The sequence below is a fragment of the Eptatretus burgeri genome, chromosome 16 (genome assembly GCF_056783735.1).
Source record: "Eptatretus burgeri isolate ZD-2024b chromosome 16, Ebu_testis_v1, whole genome shotgun sequence".
NCBI classification, from domain to species: Eukaryota; Metazoa; Chordata; class Myxini; order Myxiniformes; family Myxinidae; genus Eptatretus; species Eptatretus burgeri.
In genome coordinates, this window is record NC_140976.1 from 5,255,349 (window position 1) to 5,272,538 (window position 17,190).

Here is a 17,190-nt window from a genome sequence, read left to right on the forward strand (position 1 = left end):
GAGCGCTCGACCCTTGCGGCGGGGTCCAGGGCCCGCCTTAGGGCCCTGGAAGCTCTGGGGTTCTAGATGCTCTCTAGTGCCCTCTGAGCCCTATTTTGGAGCATTTAACATGTTAAGAATTCCCACTTTTTGAACAAAAAAAGGGGAAAATTGTGCACTTTTTAATGTTACATGTATGTTAATATTAGTAAGTTAGGGGACAATCAAAGATTAACAAAAAGCACAAAAGAAGCAATATTTTTCTTACCTTACTGGCTGGTACTACTGCTGCTTGCTTTTTCCATGGCAGCTTTGCTGAGTGACAGCTGTGTGGCTCTTTTAGCCCTTCTGATTATGTCTTTGCTGTATTCTCTCTGGTAGCAAGGGGTGCTATGAGCTAGTTTTTCAATTAAGAGAGCTTCCAGGGTTTTGACACTCAAATTGGGACGAAATTCAGTATGATTCTTCCGTACAAGACTGAGTGCCCGCTCACATGATGCGTTCGAATGAGGAATGACCAAGATTCCCTTCATCACTTTGCTCAAATTAGGATACTTCTTGGCACCAGTGCAGGGATCTGTGAGCTGTGAAATCCGATGCCACTGCTCATCCACTCTCACTGTCTCAGTAGCAATTGTAGCTATGGAGGCGTCTGCCTGGTAGTGAGCAAATTCACTCTCAAGACTGTCTATGTCACTATCACCGCCACTGAACAGACAGGGGAATTTCTTGATGAAAAACTCCACACAGTCAAACCCCACTTCTTGGTGTAGCTTAACATCCAGCACCTGAGCATGCTTGGCTAATTCATCATCTGGCGGCCAGGTTTTGAAGATGTAATTGCAGGCTTTCACATAATATGAGCGAACTGCACTGAAGAAACCTTGGATGTCTGACTCACTCAGAGTGAAGGTGGATTTCTTGAGACTCCTTTGTTCCCTTATATACAGTTTGGCATCATTCCCAATCATGAGGTCCTCATCATTCTTCTGATGATTTCTGTCAGAGAAGGGTACATTTACCAGAGCAACCGATGACACCGATGGTTTCAAAAACCGTACGAAGATATCTTTCAGAAGACCATTCAATTCTCCGTGCAGGAGATGAATACAGGGTTCGTCTCTTTGGAGCAGAAGATTCCCCTTCTCAAAAAGCTTGTTAGCATATCGAAGGAAGAAACAATAGAGTTTTGTTTGTGGAGACAAGAACATCCTGTTGACACGTTTTTCTCTAGATTCCTGCACAGTGTTTGAGGAAGATGCGCTTTTAGTTGTAGAACTCGTAGTACACTTAGCCGCAGGGCGATCACACTTGCGTTTACTGCCAGCAGAAGAGGTCAGACTCGTAGTACCAGATCCAATTTTACGTTTGAGGAGAGAGCTTGAGGTAGGTGCAGCCAAGGAAGAAGACCTCTGATTCGAAGGTTTTGCTGAGCTTCTATCAAGTGATTTGGCAAAAGCAGAACTTAACTTGGGTCCTTCTTTGCCTGTAGATGGGACTATCACAGTCTTTCTCGACTCTGAAGGGATCTGCTTTGTAGATGAACGTGATGAAGGGCCGGTGATGCTACCTGCTCTCAGCATTGGTTTTGGTGCTGTCCCTGCTGTCTTCTTCGCAGCAGATACTGCAGTGGTAGTGGTGAATGCTGCTCCACTAGTGCTTGATCCTGCAGTGCCAGTACTGGCAGTAGATACAGTGCCGTCCTTCTTGCTCGTTGTTAGAGTCTTGGCTACAGTTGGTTGCATTTTTCTTCGTACTTCTTCTTTGAAGAAGAGGCGAAGTGGCTCCCACTGTTCAATCAGCCTGTCTAGGCACTGACCAAGGGACAGCCACCTTGTTGCGACATGCTTCAGAATCTTGTGTGTCGGGGCATCACAGAGTTCTTGCAGTGCTTTCACTCCTTTGACGCGTTTACTACTTTTGTCCAAGTAGTAGTAAATATCGATGAGAAAGTCATCTAATTCAATGGGTAAGGCCTGAGCCGCCTTCTTGGCCGTATTGTGCATCATATGGCAAGGGCATCCCATGATGTAGCACTCTGGATTTTGTTTGTGGATATAAGCAGCGACTCCTTTGTGCTTGCCCACCATGACAGAGGCATTATCAGCACAAAAGAAAACACAATTTCCCCACGGAATTTTCCTGTCACTGAACTCATGATCAAGCAGTTTGAAAATGTTTTCTCCAGTGGAATCTTGTTTGCACGCAGGCAAACTTAGCAAACCTTGCTTCACAATCCCAGCACTGTTGTCATAGTACGAAATCAGGACAGGATATAGCTGGGCCTCACCACTGTCATTGCTACCGTCTGTAGCTAGGCTAAATGGAGCTAGTCTAGCAATATCGGCAATAGATGAAGCAGTAACATTTGACAACTCACCAATTATTGCTGAAGTTTTTGTTCTTGCACATCCATACTTTGAAGCAACTTTTGAATCTGGAAACATCTTTTGAAATAGAGGTCCAGCATGATCTGAGACTGATATGGGCAAGTTATGTTCCACAATAAATCCACTAAAGAGAAGTTCCGCTCGGGTAACATCCTCTTCCTCGCTTGTCCCTTGTTTGGTGAAATAATTCAGAAGTGTACCGGTACTCGTGCTCGAAGATCTCTCCTTTGCAATGTCTGTGTGCCGTTTGCTTCCAACGTGCTTCCGAATATCATCGCGACCTCCGTGCTCAACTGAAATATCAACGCTGCATACTGTACAATACGCATGATGAATTCCTCTTTCAGACTTTCGAATACACGGGTATTGGAGACTGTATTCGGTCTTGTACTTCTGAGACCATTTCTTGGTCTTCGTAAGCTTCTTTTCTGCCATTTTGTAATCAACATCGAGGGTTTGAAGCATCGGTAACTTCGAAGTCGATGTTCCACAGCTGCAGCGCGACTCGTAGAACTCTAGCGGCTGTTAAACACCGCACGGTGGTCGCGACCGCCGGGCTGGTACGGGGCCCAGCTGCATGCAGTGAGCGTATCGCATGCATATACACTGTGCATACATACCGCATGCACTGTATTGCACACATACCGCATGCACTAAATCTCAGTGCATGATCGCATAAGCGAGATCCAGACCCAATGTTTCGCTGCTCCTCATTTGAATTTGCATTTTTTTACGTACAATTTGGTAGCAGCGAACGTTATGGAGTTACCACATGCTATACGTAGCAGACGATGCTTTTCATTCAATTCTCATACTAGTACATTCTGATTAGTGAACAGTGCAAAAATATCAAAATTTCGGGAGGATAAGGATAGTGATCGTAAGGGCGGGAGTTTGGGTGAATTTTCGGAAGCCTCCCGATGAAATCGGGAGGGTTGGCATCTGTGCAAACGGCCTTCCAGTGGTTTTGCTTCCCATATGTTTCGCAAGTTGAGCCGATGCTGGGCATCAATGGCAGGGCTGGGGTGGATGTTGTCTTCCACGGAAGCGGCATTCTTTTGGGTGGTGCCCAATGGTGTGGATGAAATTCGTTGCTTGTTGGGTCTGGGTGAACTTCTGCATGTGAGTGACAGAGGCCTCATGCACCCGACTTATTTCCAGGGCTCTGTCCAGTGTGAGAGAGTCGTCCTTTGCAAGGAGCTCTTTCTGCAGCTCCTGATACCTCATCCCCACAATTACCTGATCTATTATGTGCTTGTCCACCACAGACATCTTGAACTTGAACTTGCTCGCTTTGTGATGGCATCTGTTGATTGAATTGTCCATGGTTTCCTTGTCGTCCTGCTTGAATCATTGTAGGCAGAAACAAGCTCCTCAGAAATTGGCCCAGGGTTTCAGCTCAGCTACAAAACGCTGCCAAACAATCGCTGGCATCACAGTGATGGGCCTTGTGCCATCGGCATTATCAAGGCCCCGCAAACTGTAACATCTCAGGCCTTCCTCACCTGATAGCAGGAAAATGTGCTCTATTTGTTTGTCACCTGCTGTGTCCTTCACGGAGAAGTACAGCTGGGTCAACTTTCTGAATAGCTTGAAGGTTTCACCAAGGTTGGCGCTGGTCCAATACATCATGGGCCTGTTTGACAAAAATTCTTAGATTGGGTTTGAAGGTTTGCCTTGCGCTGCTACCAAGCAATATGACAGATTTGAGTCTCAAATGAGGAGATGAAAAGCTTTGATGAATAGCATAGCACGCAATGTCACTCAGCAAGGTCCATAGCCAAGGCTCCGGCCTTGCTTCAATCCACTCCTTTCCTCATGCATTTTCCGCTCCTTTTCTTGGCCATGCCCTCCAAATCTCATGCGACACATAACACGATTTTTTGTTAGGGAGGTGTGTACCGCCTTGATTTAACCTTACTAATCATTTATTCAACACCAGCAAAACCAAAGGTACCCGGTGTTGCCGGGAAACATCAGGTGAACGATTACATTTTTCGGGATCCCTCATCATGGTTAACACACGACCCAAACAAAGCCAATAGAAATCTGAAACAACAAAGCCAGACAGTGAAAATCAGCAGAGACCTAAAGGCCTGACGTGTTCGACCCACCAGAAAACAAGATGGCGGCCACATCATTTCGGCTGGGTGCCATGGTGAGTGGAGTCAAACGACCAATACCATGGGAAGAGAGTCTGGCACCCTGCCCTACTCACCAAACTCTCTTCCCATGGTATTCAAGGCCATCTCCACTCATGGCTCGCAGACTTCCTCTCCTGTCGCAGTCAACGTGTGGCCCTAAATGGAGTTCTTTCATCCCCTCTTCCTGTGCAGGCTGGAGTTCCTCAAGGTAGCGTTCTGGGCCCTGTTCTTTTTCTGGTTTTCATCAATGATCTCTCGGACTCTCTGGAAAATCCTCTATTTCTCTTTGCCGATGACTCCACCCTCTGCCGTACCATCTGTCATCCCTCAGACCGGCAAGCAGCAGCTTCTTCGCTCACTGCAGATCTGGATAAAATCACAAACTGGTCCAACACGTGGAACATGTCTTTCAATCCAGACAAATCTCACACTCTCACTATGTCTCTTCGAAAGGACCGTTTACAAAACCCCCCATCCACTTTCTCAACAATCCTCTGGAAGAAGTCTTTTCTTTCAAGCTTCTGGGTCTCACTATCTGCCATGACCTTTCCTGGGAAAGTCACATTTCCAACCTTGCCTCAAAAGCCAGTCGCCGACTGGGAATCCTCCGTCGTGCAAAGTCCTTCCTCGGCCCTCTTGAGCTCCTGACCACTTACAAAGCTTTTGTCCGTAGCCTGATGGAGTACTGCTCTCCCCTCTGGGCTGGTGCTCCTGCCTCCCACCTTTCTCGACTTCACGCTGTCGAAACCAGGGCTTTTAAGATCATTGGCATCTCCCGCAATGAAGCTGAGTCTTTGGGCCTCTCACTCAATCACCGCAGGTTGGTCGGTGGTCTTTCTGTCTTCTACCGACTCCTCTCCAGCCTTGCCCCCCTGCTCTCTCTGTGATTTGTCCCAACCACATTTCCACAGGGCGCTCAAGGTCCGCCAACAACCCCCTTCTGGTAAAACTACCAAAATCACGAATCACTGCTCATCTTCACTCTTTCATTCCTCTTTTTCCCGCCTTTGGAATAAACTTCCTCACTCTATTCTTTCCCATTCTTCCCTCCAGGCTTTCAAAACAGCTGTTCACCACCACCTCTTATCTTCCCCCATCCAAATCCTCGATCTTTTCTACCCCGATAATCCACCCAAGCCCACTTCCTTCAATTCTCCTGCTTTCCTTCCTGAAAGTCCCTTTAATGTCCATCTTCCCCTCGCCATGTTCCCCGTCCCATCCCCATCCCTCTCCCTTCCACAGTTCACCTGTGTCTGTTCCCCAATGTTTTGTCCCTTCCACTCCCGCCCCTCTTGTCTCATGCCTCCTTGCTGTGAGTTGTGTGTTAGCTCTCATACGAGCCTCGACCAAGGTATACAAAAAAAAAAAAAAAAAAAAAAAAAAAAAAAAAAAATGTCGTGTGGTCCGGCAGCTGTCGATCAATATGGCAGCTGTCCGGTGCACATTTCAAAAATCTACCCCCAACACCAGCAACAGGAGCTCTTGTGGACTCTTCAGCTCTTGTAGACATGTCGGAGGTAAAAAGATAAAGAGATTGATCGATTGATGGATTGTGTGCTCTGTCTGAAGGCAAGTAAGTCCTTGGCTGCTGGGCAAGGGTGGGACTGGATGTTCTGCCATTGCCTTCCCAGCAGTTAGTCAGGGCAGGAATTTATCATTTAATCAGGATGCCAATGATAAGTCTCCTCCCTTGGCAAAGGACCCCGTGGGATATTTAACATTCACCATCTCATGATAGCAGACTGGACCCCCCCCCCAACCCCCCACATTGTGACACCGACATTAAACATCCGAGGGAAGGTATCCCCAATGACACTGTCTGTGCGGCACCAGGATGACAGTTTATAGCTGGGTCACGATTCAAACCCAGGCTAGACAGCTGAGAGACAAGTGTGCGTACCTCTCGGCCATCGTGCCAACCCACAATGGAGGTAACTGTGATTACAATGGATGTAACACTGTGGTTACAATGGGGGTGACTGCGATTACAATCAGTTAACCCTGCTCAGTATGATTATAGAATGGGGATAACTGCAGTTGCAGTGTGGTAACACCAGTTACAATTGGGGTAACACTGGTTACAATTTGGGTAACTGAGGTTACACTGGGATTAATACTGAAAATACAATTCGGTAACACTGCTAAGTATCATCATAGAATGATAACTGTGGTTAGAGCAGGGTAACATCAGTTACAATGTGGGGGACACTGAGGTTACAATGGAGGTAACTGCAGTTACAGCAGGGTAACACCAGTTAAAATGTGGGTAACACTGTAGATACAATGTGGGTAACTGCAGTTACAGCAGGGTAACACCAGTAAAAATGTGGGTGATACTGTGGTTACAATGGAAGTAACTGCAGTTTCAGTGGGGTAACACCAGTTACAATGTGGGTAACAATGACGGTACAATGGGGATAACTGTGGTTACAACAGGGTAACACCAGTTACAATGTGGATAACACTGTGGTTACAATTGGGGAAACTACGGTTACAGTGAGGAGGTAACACAGGTTACAATGTGGGTAAAACTGCAGTATAGTTGGGTAACACAGGTTACACTGTGGATAACACAGGTTACAATGTGGGTAACACAGGTTACAATGTGGGTAACACAGGTTACAATGTAGATAACACAGGTTACAATGTAGATAACACAGGTTACAATGTAGATAACACAGGTTACAATGTGGGTAACACTGTGGTTACAATTGGGGAAACTCCTGTTACAGTGGAGTAACTGCGATTATAGCGGAGTAACACAGGTTACAATGTAGATAACATAGGTCACAATGTGGGTAAAACTGTGGTTACAATGGGGATCACTGCGGTTACAATGTGGGTAACGCAGGTTACAATTTGGTTAACACTGTGGTTGCAATGGGGATCACTGCGGTTACAATGTAGATAACACAGGTTACAATATGGGTAACACTGTGGTTATAATTGGGGAAACTCCTGTTACAGTGGAGTAACTGCGATTATAGCGGAGTAACACAGGTTACAATGTAGATAACACAGGTCACAATGTGGGTAAACTGTGGTTACAATGGGGATCACTGCGGTAATAGCTGGATAACTGTGGTTACAATGTGAGTAACACTGTGGTTACAATGTGGCTAACACTGTGGTTACAATGTGGATAACACTGTGGTTACAATGTGGATAACAACATGGTTACAATGATGGTAACTGCAGTTACAATGTGGGTAACACTGTGGTTACAATTGGGGAAACTCCCGTTTCAGTGGAGTAACTGTGATTATAGCGGAGTAACACAGGTTACAATGTAGATAACACAGGTCACAATGTGGGTAAAACCGTGGTTACAATGTGGATAATGCAGGTTACAATGTGGGGAATTGTGGTTACAATGGGGGTAACACAGGTTACAATGTAGGGAACTGTGGTTACAATGTGGGTTACACTGTGGTTACAATTGGGGAAACTCCTGTTTCAGTGGAGTAACTGTGATTATAGCGGAGTAACACAGGTTACAATGTTGATAACACAGGTCACAATGTGGGTAAAACCGTGGTTACAATGTGGATAATGCAGGTTACAATGTGGGGAATTGTGGTTACAATGGGGGGTAACACAGGTTACAATGGGGGTAACTGCAGTTATAGCTGGATAACTGTGGTTACAATGTGGGTAACACAGGTTACAATGTGGGGAACACTGTGGTTACAATGTGGGTAACAGTGTGGTTACAATGTGGGAAACACTGTGGTTACAATGTGGGAAACACTGTGGTTACAATGTGGATAACGCAGGTTACAATGTGGGGAACTGTGGTTACAATGGGGGTAACTGCAGTTATAGCTGGATAACTGTGGTTACAATGTGGATAACTGTGGTTACAATGTGGGTAACACTGTGGTTACAATGTAGGTAACACAGGTTACAATGGGGTAACACAGGTTACAATGGGGGTAACTGCGGTTATAGCTGGATAACTGTGGTTACAATGTGGGTAACACAGGTTACAATGTGGGTAACACTGTGGTTACAATGTGGAAAACAGGTTACAATGGGGTAACACAGGTTACAATGTGGGTAACACTGTGGTTACAATGTGGATAACTGTGGTTACAATGTGGGTAACACAGGTTACAATGTGGGTAACACAGGTTACAATGGGGTAACACAGGTTACAATGGGGGTAACTGCGGTTATAGCTGGATAACTGTGGTTACAATGTGGATAACACTGTGGTTACAATGTGGATAACACAGGTTACAATGGGGTAACACTGAGGTAAGTTCCTACCAATGGAGGAGCATACAATGGTGGTTACAATGGTAACTTGGCGGTTATACCGGTCATTAGCGGACATGGCTAAACTAAAGTAAACGAAAGATGATCAATGAAAACGCAGTTAAAGTAGGTTATGTTTCCAAACAGGTGATCCTTTCAACGGTTTGGCTTCACCAAGCACCACCAACCACAATGTGACATTGCAAATCTCCGTGGACGAGCACAACCGCAACCACAATCACTCATCGACATCGTCGCAGGAAATCATCACAATCCCATGAACCCTCGTGCGAAAATAAACCTGGCGCCGGCACAACCACAACAAAAAACAAACAACAACAAATACTGGTCATCGTCATCATTGTCAACAACAACAACAACAACAACAACACAATTAAAAAAAAAAAATCTCCCTCACGCCCCTTGCTTGCTTGTCGGGAAACCCCGTCGCGCTTCCTCCTCACGATCGAGGTTTCAAGATGGCGGCCTCGGATAGCGACGAGTCGCTCTACCCGATTGCTGTTCTTATTGACGAGCTGCGGAATGAGGATGTACAGGTGAGTGTGTCTGCGCTATGATATCTGGAGGGGAGGGATTCTGTTCGTTCGTGCTTGTTCCAGTAGTGCGTGTGTTTTACGTCCGGGTGAGTTGTGGAGGCCTATTTCTCCTCCCAAACGTCCCCTTCAAGCTTGAGGCCTAACGATCTCGTTTGGTTTCATTGGATAACGATCACTTACCGAGATGATAACGTCAAACTCTCTGCAAGCGCTACAGTGGTGGTGGAAATAGGAGGTGACCGTTTTCGAGAGAGGGTGTTTACTGTTACATTGCGGGAGAGGGTTTGTTCGGATTTGTTGTGCTCATCAAGTAAGAGGGTTAGTGGAGGTAGTAGTGGTGCTGGTGGTTCAGAAACTTAGAGAAGTACTTTGACAAGCCAGGTACACCGTGCTACCTGCAGGGAAATCGATTCTGAATATCTACCTCGAAGCCAGCTGGTATTTAAACGTGTGCTTATGACGTCAAAGATCCACTTACCTGTGTTTTTACAGGTGTTGCTGGTCGTGCAGAGTGTTTGTGATTTGGAAACGAGCCCTGGACACGTGTCGTGTAGTAGTTGTATCGTTGTAGACTTTGCATTCTTTCGCTTTTATATCACTTCGTTGTTAAAATTGATGTTTTATTTTTTTGTCTCTTCTGTAGTTGAGATTGAATAGCATCAAGAAGCTTTCCACCATTGCATTGGCACTGGGTGTCGAGAGGACTCGAAGTGAGCTCATTCCATTCCTTACTGGTATGACACACACACACACACACACACACACACACACACACACACACACACACACACACACACACACACACACACGCTAACTCCTGAGTTGTCTCCTTTTGGTAAAGCCATTACAGAGGAGAAGGTTCATTCTGATATCCAGATCGAGGCAGCATGTTCTGGGATGATAGCACCGGAGGGGAGAGGGTGGTGGGAGGGAGGATGGGTGGTGGGAGGGAGGATGGGTGGTGGGAGGGGTGAGGGGGTGGTCCGACGACAATTGCTTCTGTCAATCAGATATATTTGTGTAATCATAAAATATTTAGACGAGCTACAGATTCGACGTGTTGGGGGATTCTGGCTTTTCCCTGTCATGTTTGGCCTCTGATTTGAACTTTAACTTTGCAGATACAATCTACGATGAAGATGAGGTTCTGTTGGCTCTTGCTGAACAGCTGGGGAATTTCACTGCTCTGGTTGGAGGGTCTGAGTACGTCTACTGCCTGCTGGTATTGTGTCTGTGTGTGTTTTGTAAAAGGAAATGAAAAAGAGGCTTCATTGTTTTGTTGCTGCTGGAGGATCTTGAGTGAAGCGAGTTCTTGATGGAGGGATCTTGTTTTTGTGTTTTTTTTGTTTTTGTTTTTGTTTTTTTTAAAGATGAGAGTTCTAAGATTTATCCGAGATCTTTCGCCGCATAACCACATCCATATGCTTCTTGCAGCCCCCACTGGAATCGTTGGCCACGGTGGAGGAGACCGTGGTTAGAGACAAGGCGGTCGAGTCCCTTCGATCCGTGTCTGCGGAGCACACGCCGGCTGATCTTGAGGCACATTTTGTTCCTCTGGTGAAGCGTTTGGCAAGCGGAGATTGGTTCACGTCACGCACCTCTGCCTGTGGTCTATTTGCTGTTGCCTACCCCCGGGTCTCAAGCACTGTGAAGGCCGAGTTACGACAGTAAGTCTTCTCGCTGTCCTGAAGAGATAAGATGAAGCGTTTATATTTTAATTATTTATTATTATTATTTTTGTTTTGTGTAACATTAATGAATGATTGTACAACTGACAGGCACTTTCGTAACCTCTGTGGTGATGACACCCCCATGGTACGCCGTGCTGCTGCCTCCAAGTTGGGTGAATTTGCTCGTGTTCTTGAGCTGGAGTATTTGAAGAATGATGTCATACCCATGTTTGGAAACCTCGCATCTGATGAACAGGTGTGACGTCCCACCATGGGGTCCTTTGCACATCCACCTGTCATCCCAGCCAACTGATAAAGACAAGAATTGAGATTTTTGGGCCTTAATTTGGTCAGTGAATCAAGCCTCACCACTTCCACCGCCTCGCCGCTTCCACCGGCACCCCGCCGCCTCGCCGCTTCCACCGGCACCCCGCCGCCTCGCCGCTTCCACCGGCACCCCGCCGCCTCGCCGCTTCCACCGGCACCCCGCCGCCTCGCCGCTTCCACCCACACCCCGCAGCTTCCGCCTCCTCCTCGCCGCTTCCACCGGCACCCCGCAGCTTCCGCCTCCTCCTCGCCGCTTCCACCGGCACCCCGCAGCTTCCGCCTCCTCCTCGCCGCTTCCACCGGCACCCCGCAGCTTCCGCCTCCTCCTCGCCGCTTCCACCGGCACCCTGCCGCCTCGCCGCTTCCACCGGCACCCCGCAGCTTCCGCCTCCTCCTCGCCGCTTCCACCGGCACCCTGCCGCCTCGCCGCTTCCACCGGCACCCCGCCGCCTCGCCGCTTCCACCGGCACCCCGCCGCCTCGCCGCTTCCACCGGCACCCCGCCGCCTCGCCGCTTCCACCCGCACCCCGCAGCTTCCGCCGCCTCGCCGCTTCCACCGGCACCCCGCAGCTTCCGCCGCTTCCACCGGCACCCCGCCGCTTCCACCGCCTCCTCGCCACTTCCACCGGCACCTGCCTCCTCGCCGCTTCCACCGGCACCCCGCCACTTCCACTCAAATGGGGGTGGGGGGGTGGGTGTGGGACAAGTGTCTCTCAGTGGGGATGCAGAATCGAGGATCATAAGCATCATTTCAATCATCAAATTGATAATTAAATCTGCACATGCATTGATGATCAAGGATAATTGGTTGTGATTTGTTAACGCTATTTTGGGCCCAAAAGTATGATCCGGGATTCGCTTCGCTTTGGGGAAAAGTTTGTTTAAAACTTCAATCTCCGTTACAAAACGTCACGAGTGCTTTCAGGCAAGGTCTGGGTCCCAATGCCTTTGGCCTTGGAGAATGTGATGTGTATATATGTATATATATGTATACACATTATTTTTGCTTCCAACATAAAGGCGCATCAAGGCTCAATGTTCAGTGGACCAAATTACAAGGTGCCAGTCTTGTTTGTCCATTGAGTGTCGATGGTACTGGTGACTGAGAGTGATGGGTTATCTGATAGCGACTATTAATACGAATCATTTATTGACCCCTTGGATGCCTTTCCAAGGCATGGGATTTTTACCTCTGTAAGCTAAGTACGCTTTTACCTCGGTGTTGCTCACGATGTTCCGTCCTGTTTCCTGATCCCTGATATGCTCTTCAATAGCGGACCTGAAACTGAGGAAGAGCCTTGGAGAGTCTGTGAAGAGATGTTCACGGTGCTTCCGTTGCCAAACTGTGGATGCAAATCCGTCTTTGAGCACCTGTTGCTCAGTTACTGAGCCCACTGACGATTGTTTGTCAAGCCATTTAGATTGGTGTAATGTATTTCAAGTCGGGATGGGCAGAACTCGAGTCAAGTCCAGGGTGCCCCAATTGTCCATTGAAAAGATAGGACCCTGCGTCTCCTGCTATCAATGTGTATCCCAGAGATGCAATATTTTGGCATTTTGTATCTCGCCTACTCTTAGCAACACTTCTCAAGGTCTCTCCATGTTCGCAGGACTCCGTGCGGTTGCTAGCTGTGGAGGCGGGTGTCTCCGTGGCAACATTGCTTCCACAAGAAGACCTGGAGACGCTGGTGATGCCCACGCTGCGCCAGGCCGCCGAGGACAAGTCGTGGCGCGTCCGTTACATGGTTGCAGACAAGTTCACTGAGGTACCACATGTATACTACTTGCTTTGTTTGTATTTGTTCAGATTTGCTGAAGTTAGTTGTTCAGCATGCCTGTTTTGATGGTTGTGTTTAGATTCAGAAGGCTGTGGGTGCGGAGATCACAAAGACAGATCTGGTGCCAGCGTTTCAAAACTTGCTCAAAGACTGTGAGGCTGAGGTTCGGGCAGCCGCAGCCAACAAGGTCAAAGGTCAGCTGTTTATTTTAACAGACTGTGAGTTTCCGTTGGTCATCCATCATCTTCTGACCATGCGCTTGTACGTGTTTCTGTCCGCACAGAGTTTTGTGAAAACCTCCCAGCGGACTGCCGGGAGAACGTCATCATGACCAACATCCTGCCGTGGGTGAAGGTGAGTTTGTGCAGCAGTCGACTTCACCTGGGGGGGGGGGCTTGAATGGCTTGTGGAGAGTGAAGGTGACAAAACATTGTCTGTGGTGCTTAAAACTCTGGAATTGAAGGGTTACGTTTAAGTGTACATCTGGACTGCTGGAATTCATCTGTCCGTCCGACTCTGACATGAAGTGTTCCTCCGTGTCACTTCCTTCCAGGAGCTGGTTTCAGATGCAAACCAGCACGTGAAGTCTGCTCTTGCTTCTGTAATCATGGGTTTGTCGCCAATCCTGGGCAAAGAGAATACAGTGGAACATCTTTTGCCACTTTTCCTGACTCAGCTTAAGGACGAGGTTTGGATTTCTCATCTTGTCTTTTATCTTCACTGAACAACATTTGCTGCTCTGATTAGCTCTTGGATAGTTTCTCACCCATTTATTTTCCTCCCTTTCTTCCACTCTCCTCTCATGACTAGTGCCCAGAGGTGAGGTTGAACATCATCTCCAACCTGGACTGTGTTAACGAAGTCATTGGGATCAGACAGCTGTCACAGTCCCTGCTGCCTGCCATCGTGGAACTCGCAGAGGATGCCAAATGGCGCGTGCGTCTTGCCATCATAGACTACATGCCCCTGCTCGCCGGGCAGCTGGTATAGCATTTGGCTCATTTGATTGACCTGTTTGATCACGTCGTTTATCGACCTCCTGTTCTTTTGGGATTGTCACCTGCTTGTCACCCTCCTCGTGTCAGGGTGTGGAGTTCTTTGATGAGAAGTTGAATGCTCTGTGCATGGCTTGGCTTGTGGATCATGGTGAGTAAACTGGAGAAGGGGGTGGTTTGTTATAACCTTGTTCTGTGAGGAACCTTATGGCTGTACCTGCTTAAAAGAATAATTATTTGCAGGAGCGAGGCTCATGGAAGATCAAGATTTTTGTATGATTGTATATTTCGGGTGGTGCGAGGGTGGAACCAACAGAGTAAAGCGATTTGTAGTTTAAAGTTGCCAGTCCTCTCTTCTCTTGTTATTTCTCCCCCATTTCCCACTATGCAGCTGATCTGTAGTCGTACTTATTCCAAAAGCTAAACTTAAAACTACATTCCACACCAAGCTGTGTCCGAAAGGAAACTGATTTGTTCCGTCCTCCTTTCAAGCCTTGATCTTAAAAACTTGCATTTATTGTTATGTTGTGGTTTCTACCCTTACTTTGTGTCCCAGTTTTTGCAATCCGAGATGCTGCCACAAACAACTTGCGCAAGCTCGTGGAAAGGTTTGGGAGGGACTGGGCGCAAACGACTATCATCCCGAAAGTGCTCGCAATGGCCGCGGATCACAATTACCTGCACCGCATGACAACGCTATTCTGTGTCAACGTGAGCCTTGCACTTTCATCGCGTGCGCCGATCCGCAATGTGACCAACTTGCTTGAAGCGCGACGAGGGGCTTTCGAGAATTTGCTTCCTTCGCTCCCGTACCCTCTACTTTGAGCTCCATCTCTGATTCCGACGCTTTAGATTTGAATCGTGAGTCGACCTCTGCTGCTGTAACTCAATTGTGCACCTCCCTTGGGACGCCAGGTGCTGGCCGATGCTTGCGGTGCCGACCTGACTGCTCGACTACTCCTCCCCACAGTCTTGCGCATGGCGCAGGATCAGGTAGCAAACGTCCGCTTCAACGTCGCCAAGTCCCTCCAGCGCATTGGACCAATCCTTGACCCAAAGTGAGTTGCACTTTGTTTACCAAGTATCCTTTGCGGTGATTCTGACCGTATGATTCTGCACCTGATCATTTCCTTTGCTTTGTTGCTTGCCTTTTCCTGCTGAGAAGGAACAATTGTGAGGATTGCAGTTCAAGAACTCTTAACAGCATAATCTGTTAATGAGTCATTTGACACACCATATGTCGTTTTTGTTGCCCCCTACTTGGCCTTAAAAAAAAACAAAAAACATTTCACTCCCAATCGAATGTGCACTTTTTCTTCCTTTCAGCACTTTGCAGACGGATGTGAAGCCAGTTCTGGAGAAGCTTGGAGGTGACCAAGACGTTGATGTAAAGTATTTTGCGCAGGAAGCAATGGCTGGTAAGGGACGTTGGCATGTGCGCATATCAAAGGCTCTCGGAAGAATTGAGCCCAGCCAATGATCCAGGCGATCACAAAATCAAACTTGGTTTAGGTGTATGACTATTTTAGCCATTACTGTTGATGAAATGATGTTTAAATTTTTGTGAAAAGCAAATGCTTTCAGCTTTCTGTTCGGGCAATAAATTAGCATTGTTGAAGATCAAATCTGTTGGTTCGCAATACCGCATATTGATTGGTCGGTAGTTTGTTGGATCTTACTCCTCATTCTTCTTCTTCTCCTCCTCTCCATGTGATGATTATATATTGTGTATACCAGCAAGTTGCCCGCATGGGTTTTTAAGACGTCTTGCGTCATCAAGCCGGGAAGCGAATGATTCACATTTGTTGCCATTTCTGATGCAATTTCAATGTTCGAATGGCGGCGAGGTGCTCCATTTGAAACTTTGTTCAATTATATGTAGCTTTTCGATGCCTTGGGTCCATAATAGAAAATTGTATTGGTGTCAGTCGGTGACCAATTGTAAATGAATAGCGGATACCCTGCTGGCATTCGCATTGTAAAGCCTGGTGTTGGCTTCATGGTTATGGTTGCTGGCTTGAGGTCTTAGGCTCTTGAGTCCAATCCTCGGTCAGCAAAATGAGTACCAGCTTATTTGAAGTGGGGGGGGGGGGTACTGCATCGGCGGCATAGCCGTGCTCCAATCAATGATGCAACCAGCAGCCGGAGGTTGCATACGATATGATACCCATTGTTGGAAATGTATTCCGAGTTGATAAAATCAATTACTTGTTTGCTGACTCTCACCTTGCGCAGACACTTTCCCCTATAAATAGTTATTTTGTCTGAGTGAGCACTAACATTTGGGGTTCGGGCAGAGCATACTGACCTGTCATGCCCACTCTTGTTTTTTTATGGTAATTGATAAAACACCTCTGTGACTTGTTCCTCATTGTTTTTTTTTTGTTGCTTTTACTCCCTCCCACCCATTCCAGTGCTGGTGCTGGGCGCGTGAGACATTCCGGACGTATCTTCACTGTTCAAATCCGACTTTCCTGCCCTCCCTCCCCCCCCCCCCTGCCAACCGAACGTGGCGTGATTTCTGCATTGGTGTCATGGACTGATACAAATATAATTCCTCGTTCTTTTTCCACTACTCGTTACCTATATGCTTTCCGTTTTCCTCCCGTGGCCCCTGCATTCGTCCTTTCCTCCCATGTAATTGAATCATTGCTGTGGCAAATGCGATATTAAAGTATCAAATTGAGGAACATGTCGTTTGTCATTTTTATTTATTATTTCTTTTCCTTCCTTTCTTTCTCTTTAAAAAAAAAAAATATTTTTTTCTTCTTTTCCCCCTTTCACAATGTCTTGTATTGACTCGCCATCGAGAAAAAAAAAATAAACCCCGATTCCATGCGGTTGATTGCTTTCATTTGCAGTATATCGTTCAGGACTTGCCAATAAAAACTTTAGTCCAGGTTGTTGAAGCCATGACGGTGGAATTCGCGACTGGCTCGCGTTGGTTTGAACGAGATTTTAGGCGATGGTTTATTGTATTATTCGGATCAAGTCGGAGCCATTAAGCGCAATTATTTGCCATTTTAAACCTTAGGTTCTGATAGGGCAACGATTAGCAGACAGTTTTCTTGCTTGGTACTCGGTATTAAA

The 17,190-nt window shown here is 47.1% G+C and overlaps 1 protein-coding gene across 1 annotated transcript; it reads left to right on the forward strand.

Moving 5' to 3' along the window:
* The first annotated feature begins 9,181 nt into the window (after positions 1 to 9,181).
* Positions 9,182 to 16,790, forward strand: PPP2R1A (protein phosphatase 2 scaffold subunit Aalpha). The gene is made up of 15 exons (XM_085859895.1): positions 9,182 to 9,330; positions 9,974 to 10,064; positions 10,452 to 10,552; positions 10,765 to 10,997; positions 11,109 to 11,256; positions 12,938 to 13,093; positions 13,185 to 13,299; positions 13,389 to 13,459; positions 13,659 to 13,793; positions 13,916 to 14,089; positions 14,191 to 14,251; positions 14,657 to 14,811; positions 15,016 to 15,158; positions 15,427 to 15,518; positions 16,515 to 16,790. Exons 1-15 carry the CDS (start codon positions 9,253 to 9,255, stop codon positions 16,532 to 16,534), a joined length of 1,773 nt encoding a protein of 590 aa, XP_085716021.1. The 5' UTR covers positions 9,182 to 9,252; the 3' UTR covers positions 16,535 to 16,790.
* The last annotated feature ends 400 nt before the right edge of the window (positions 16,791 to 17,190 follow it).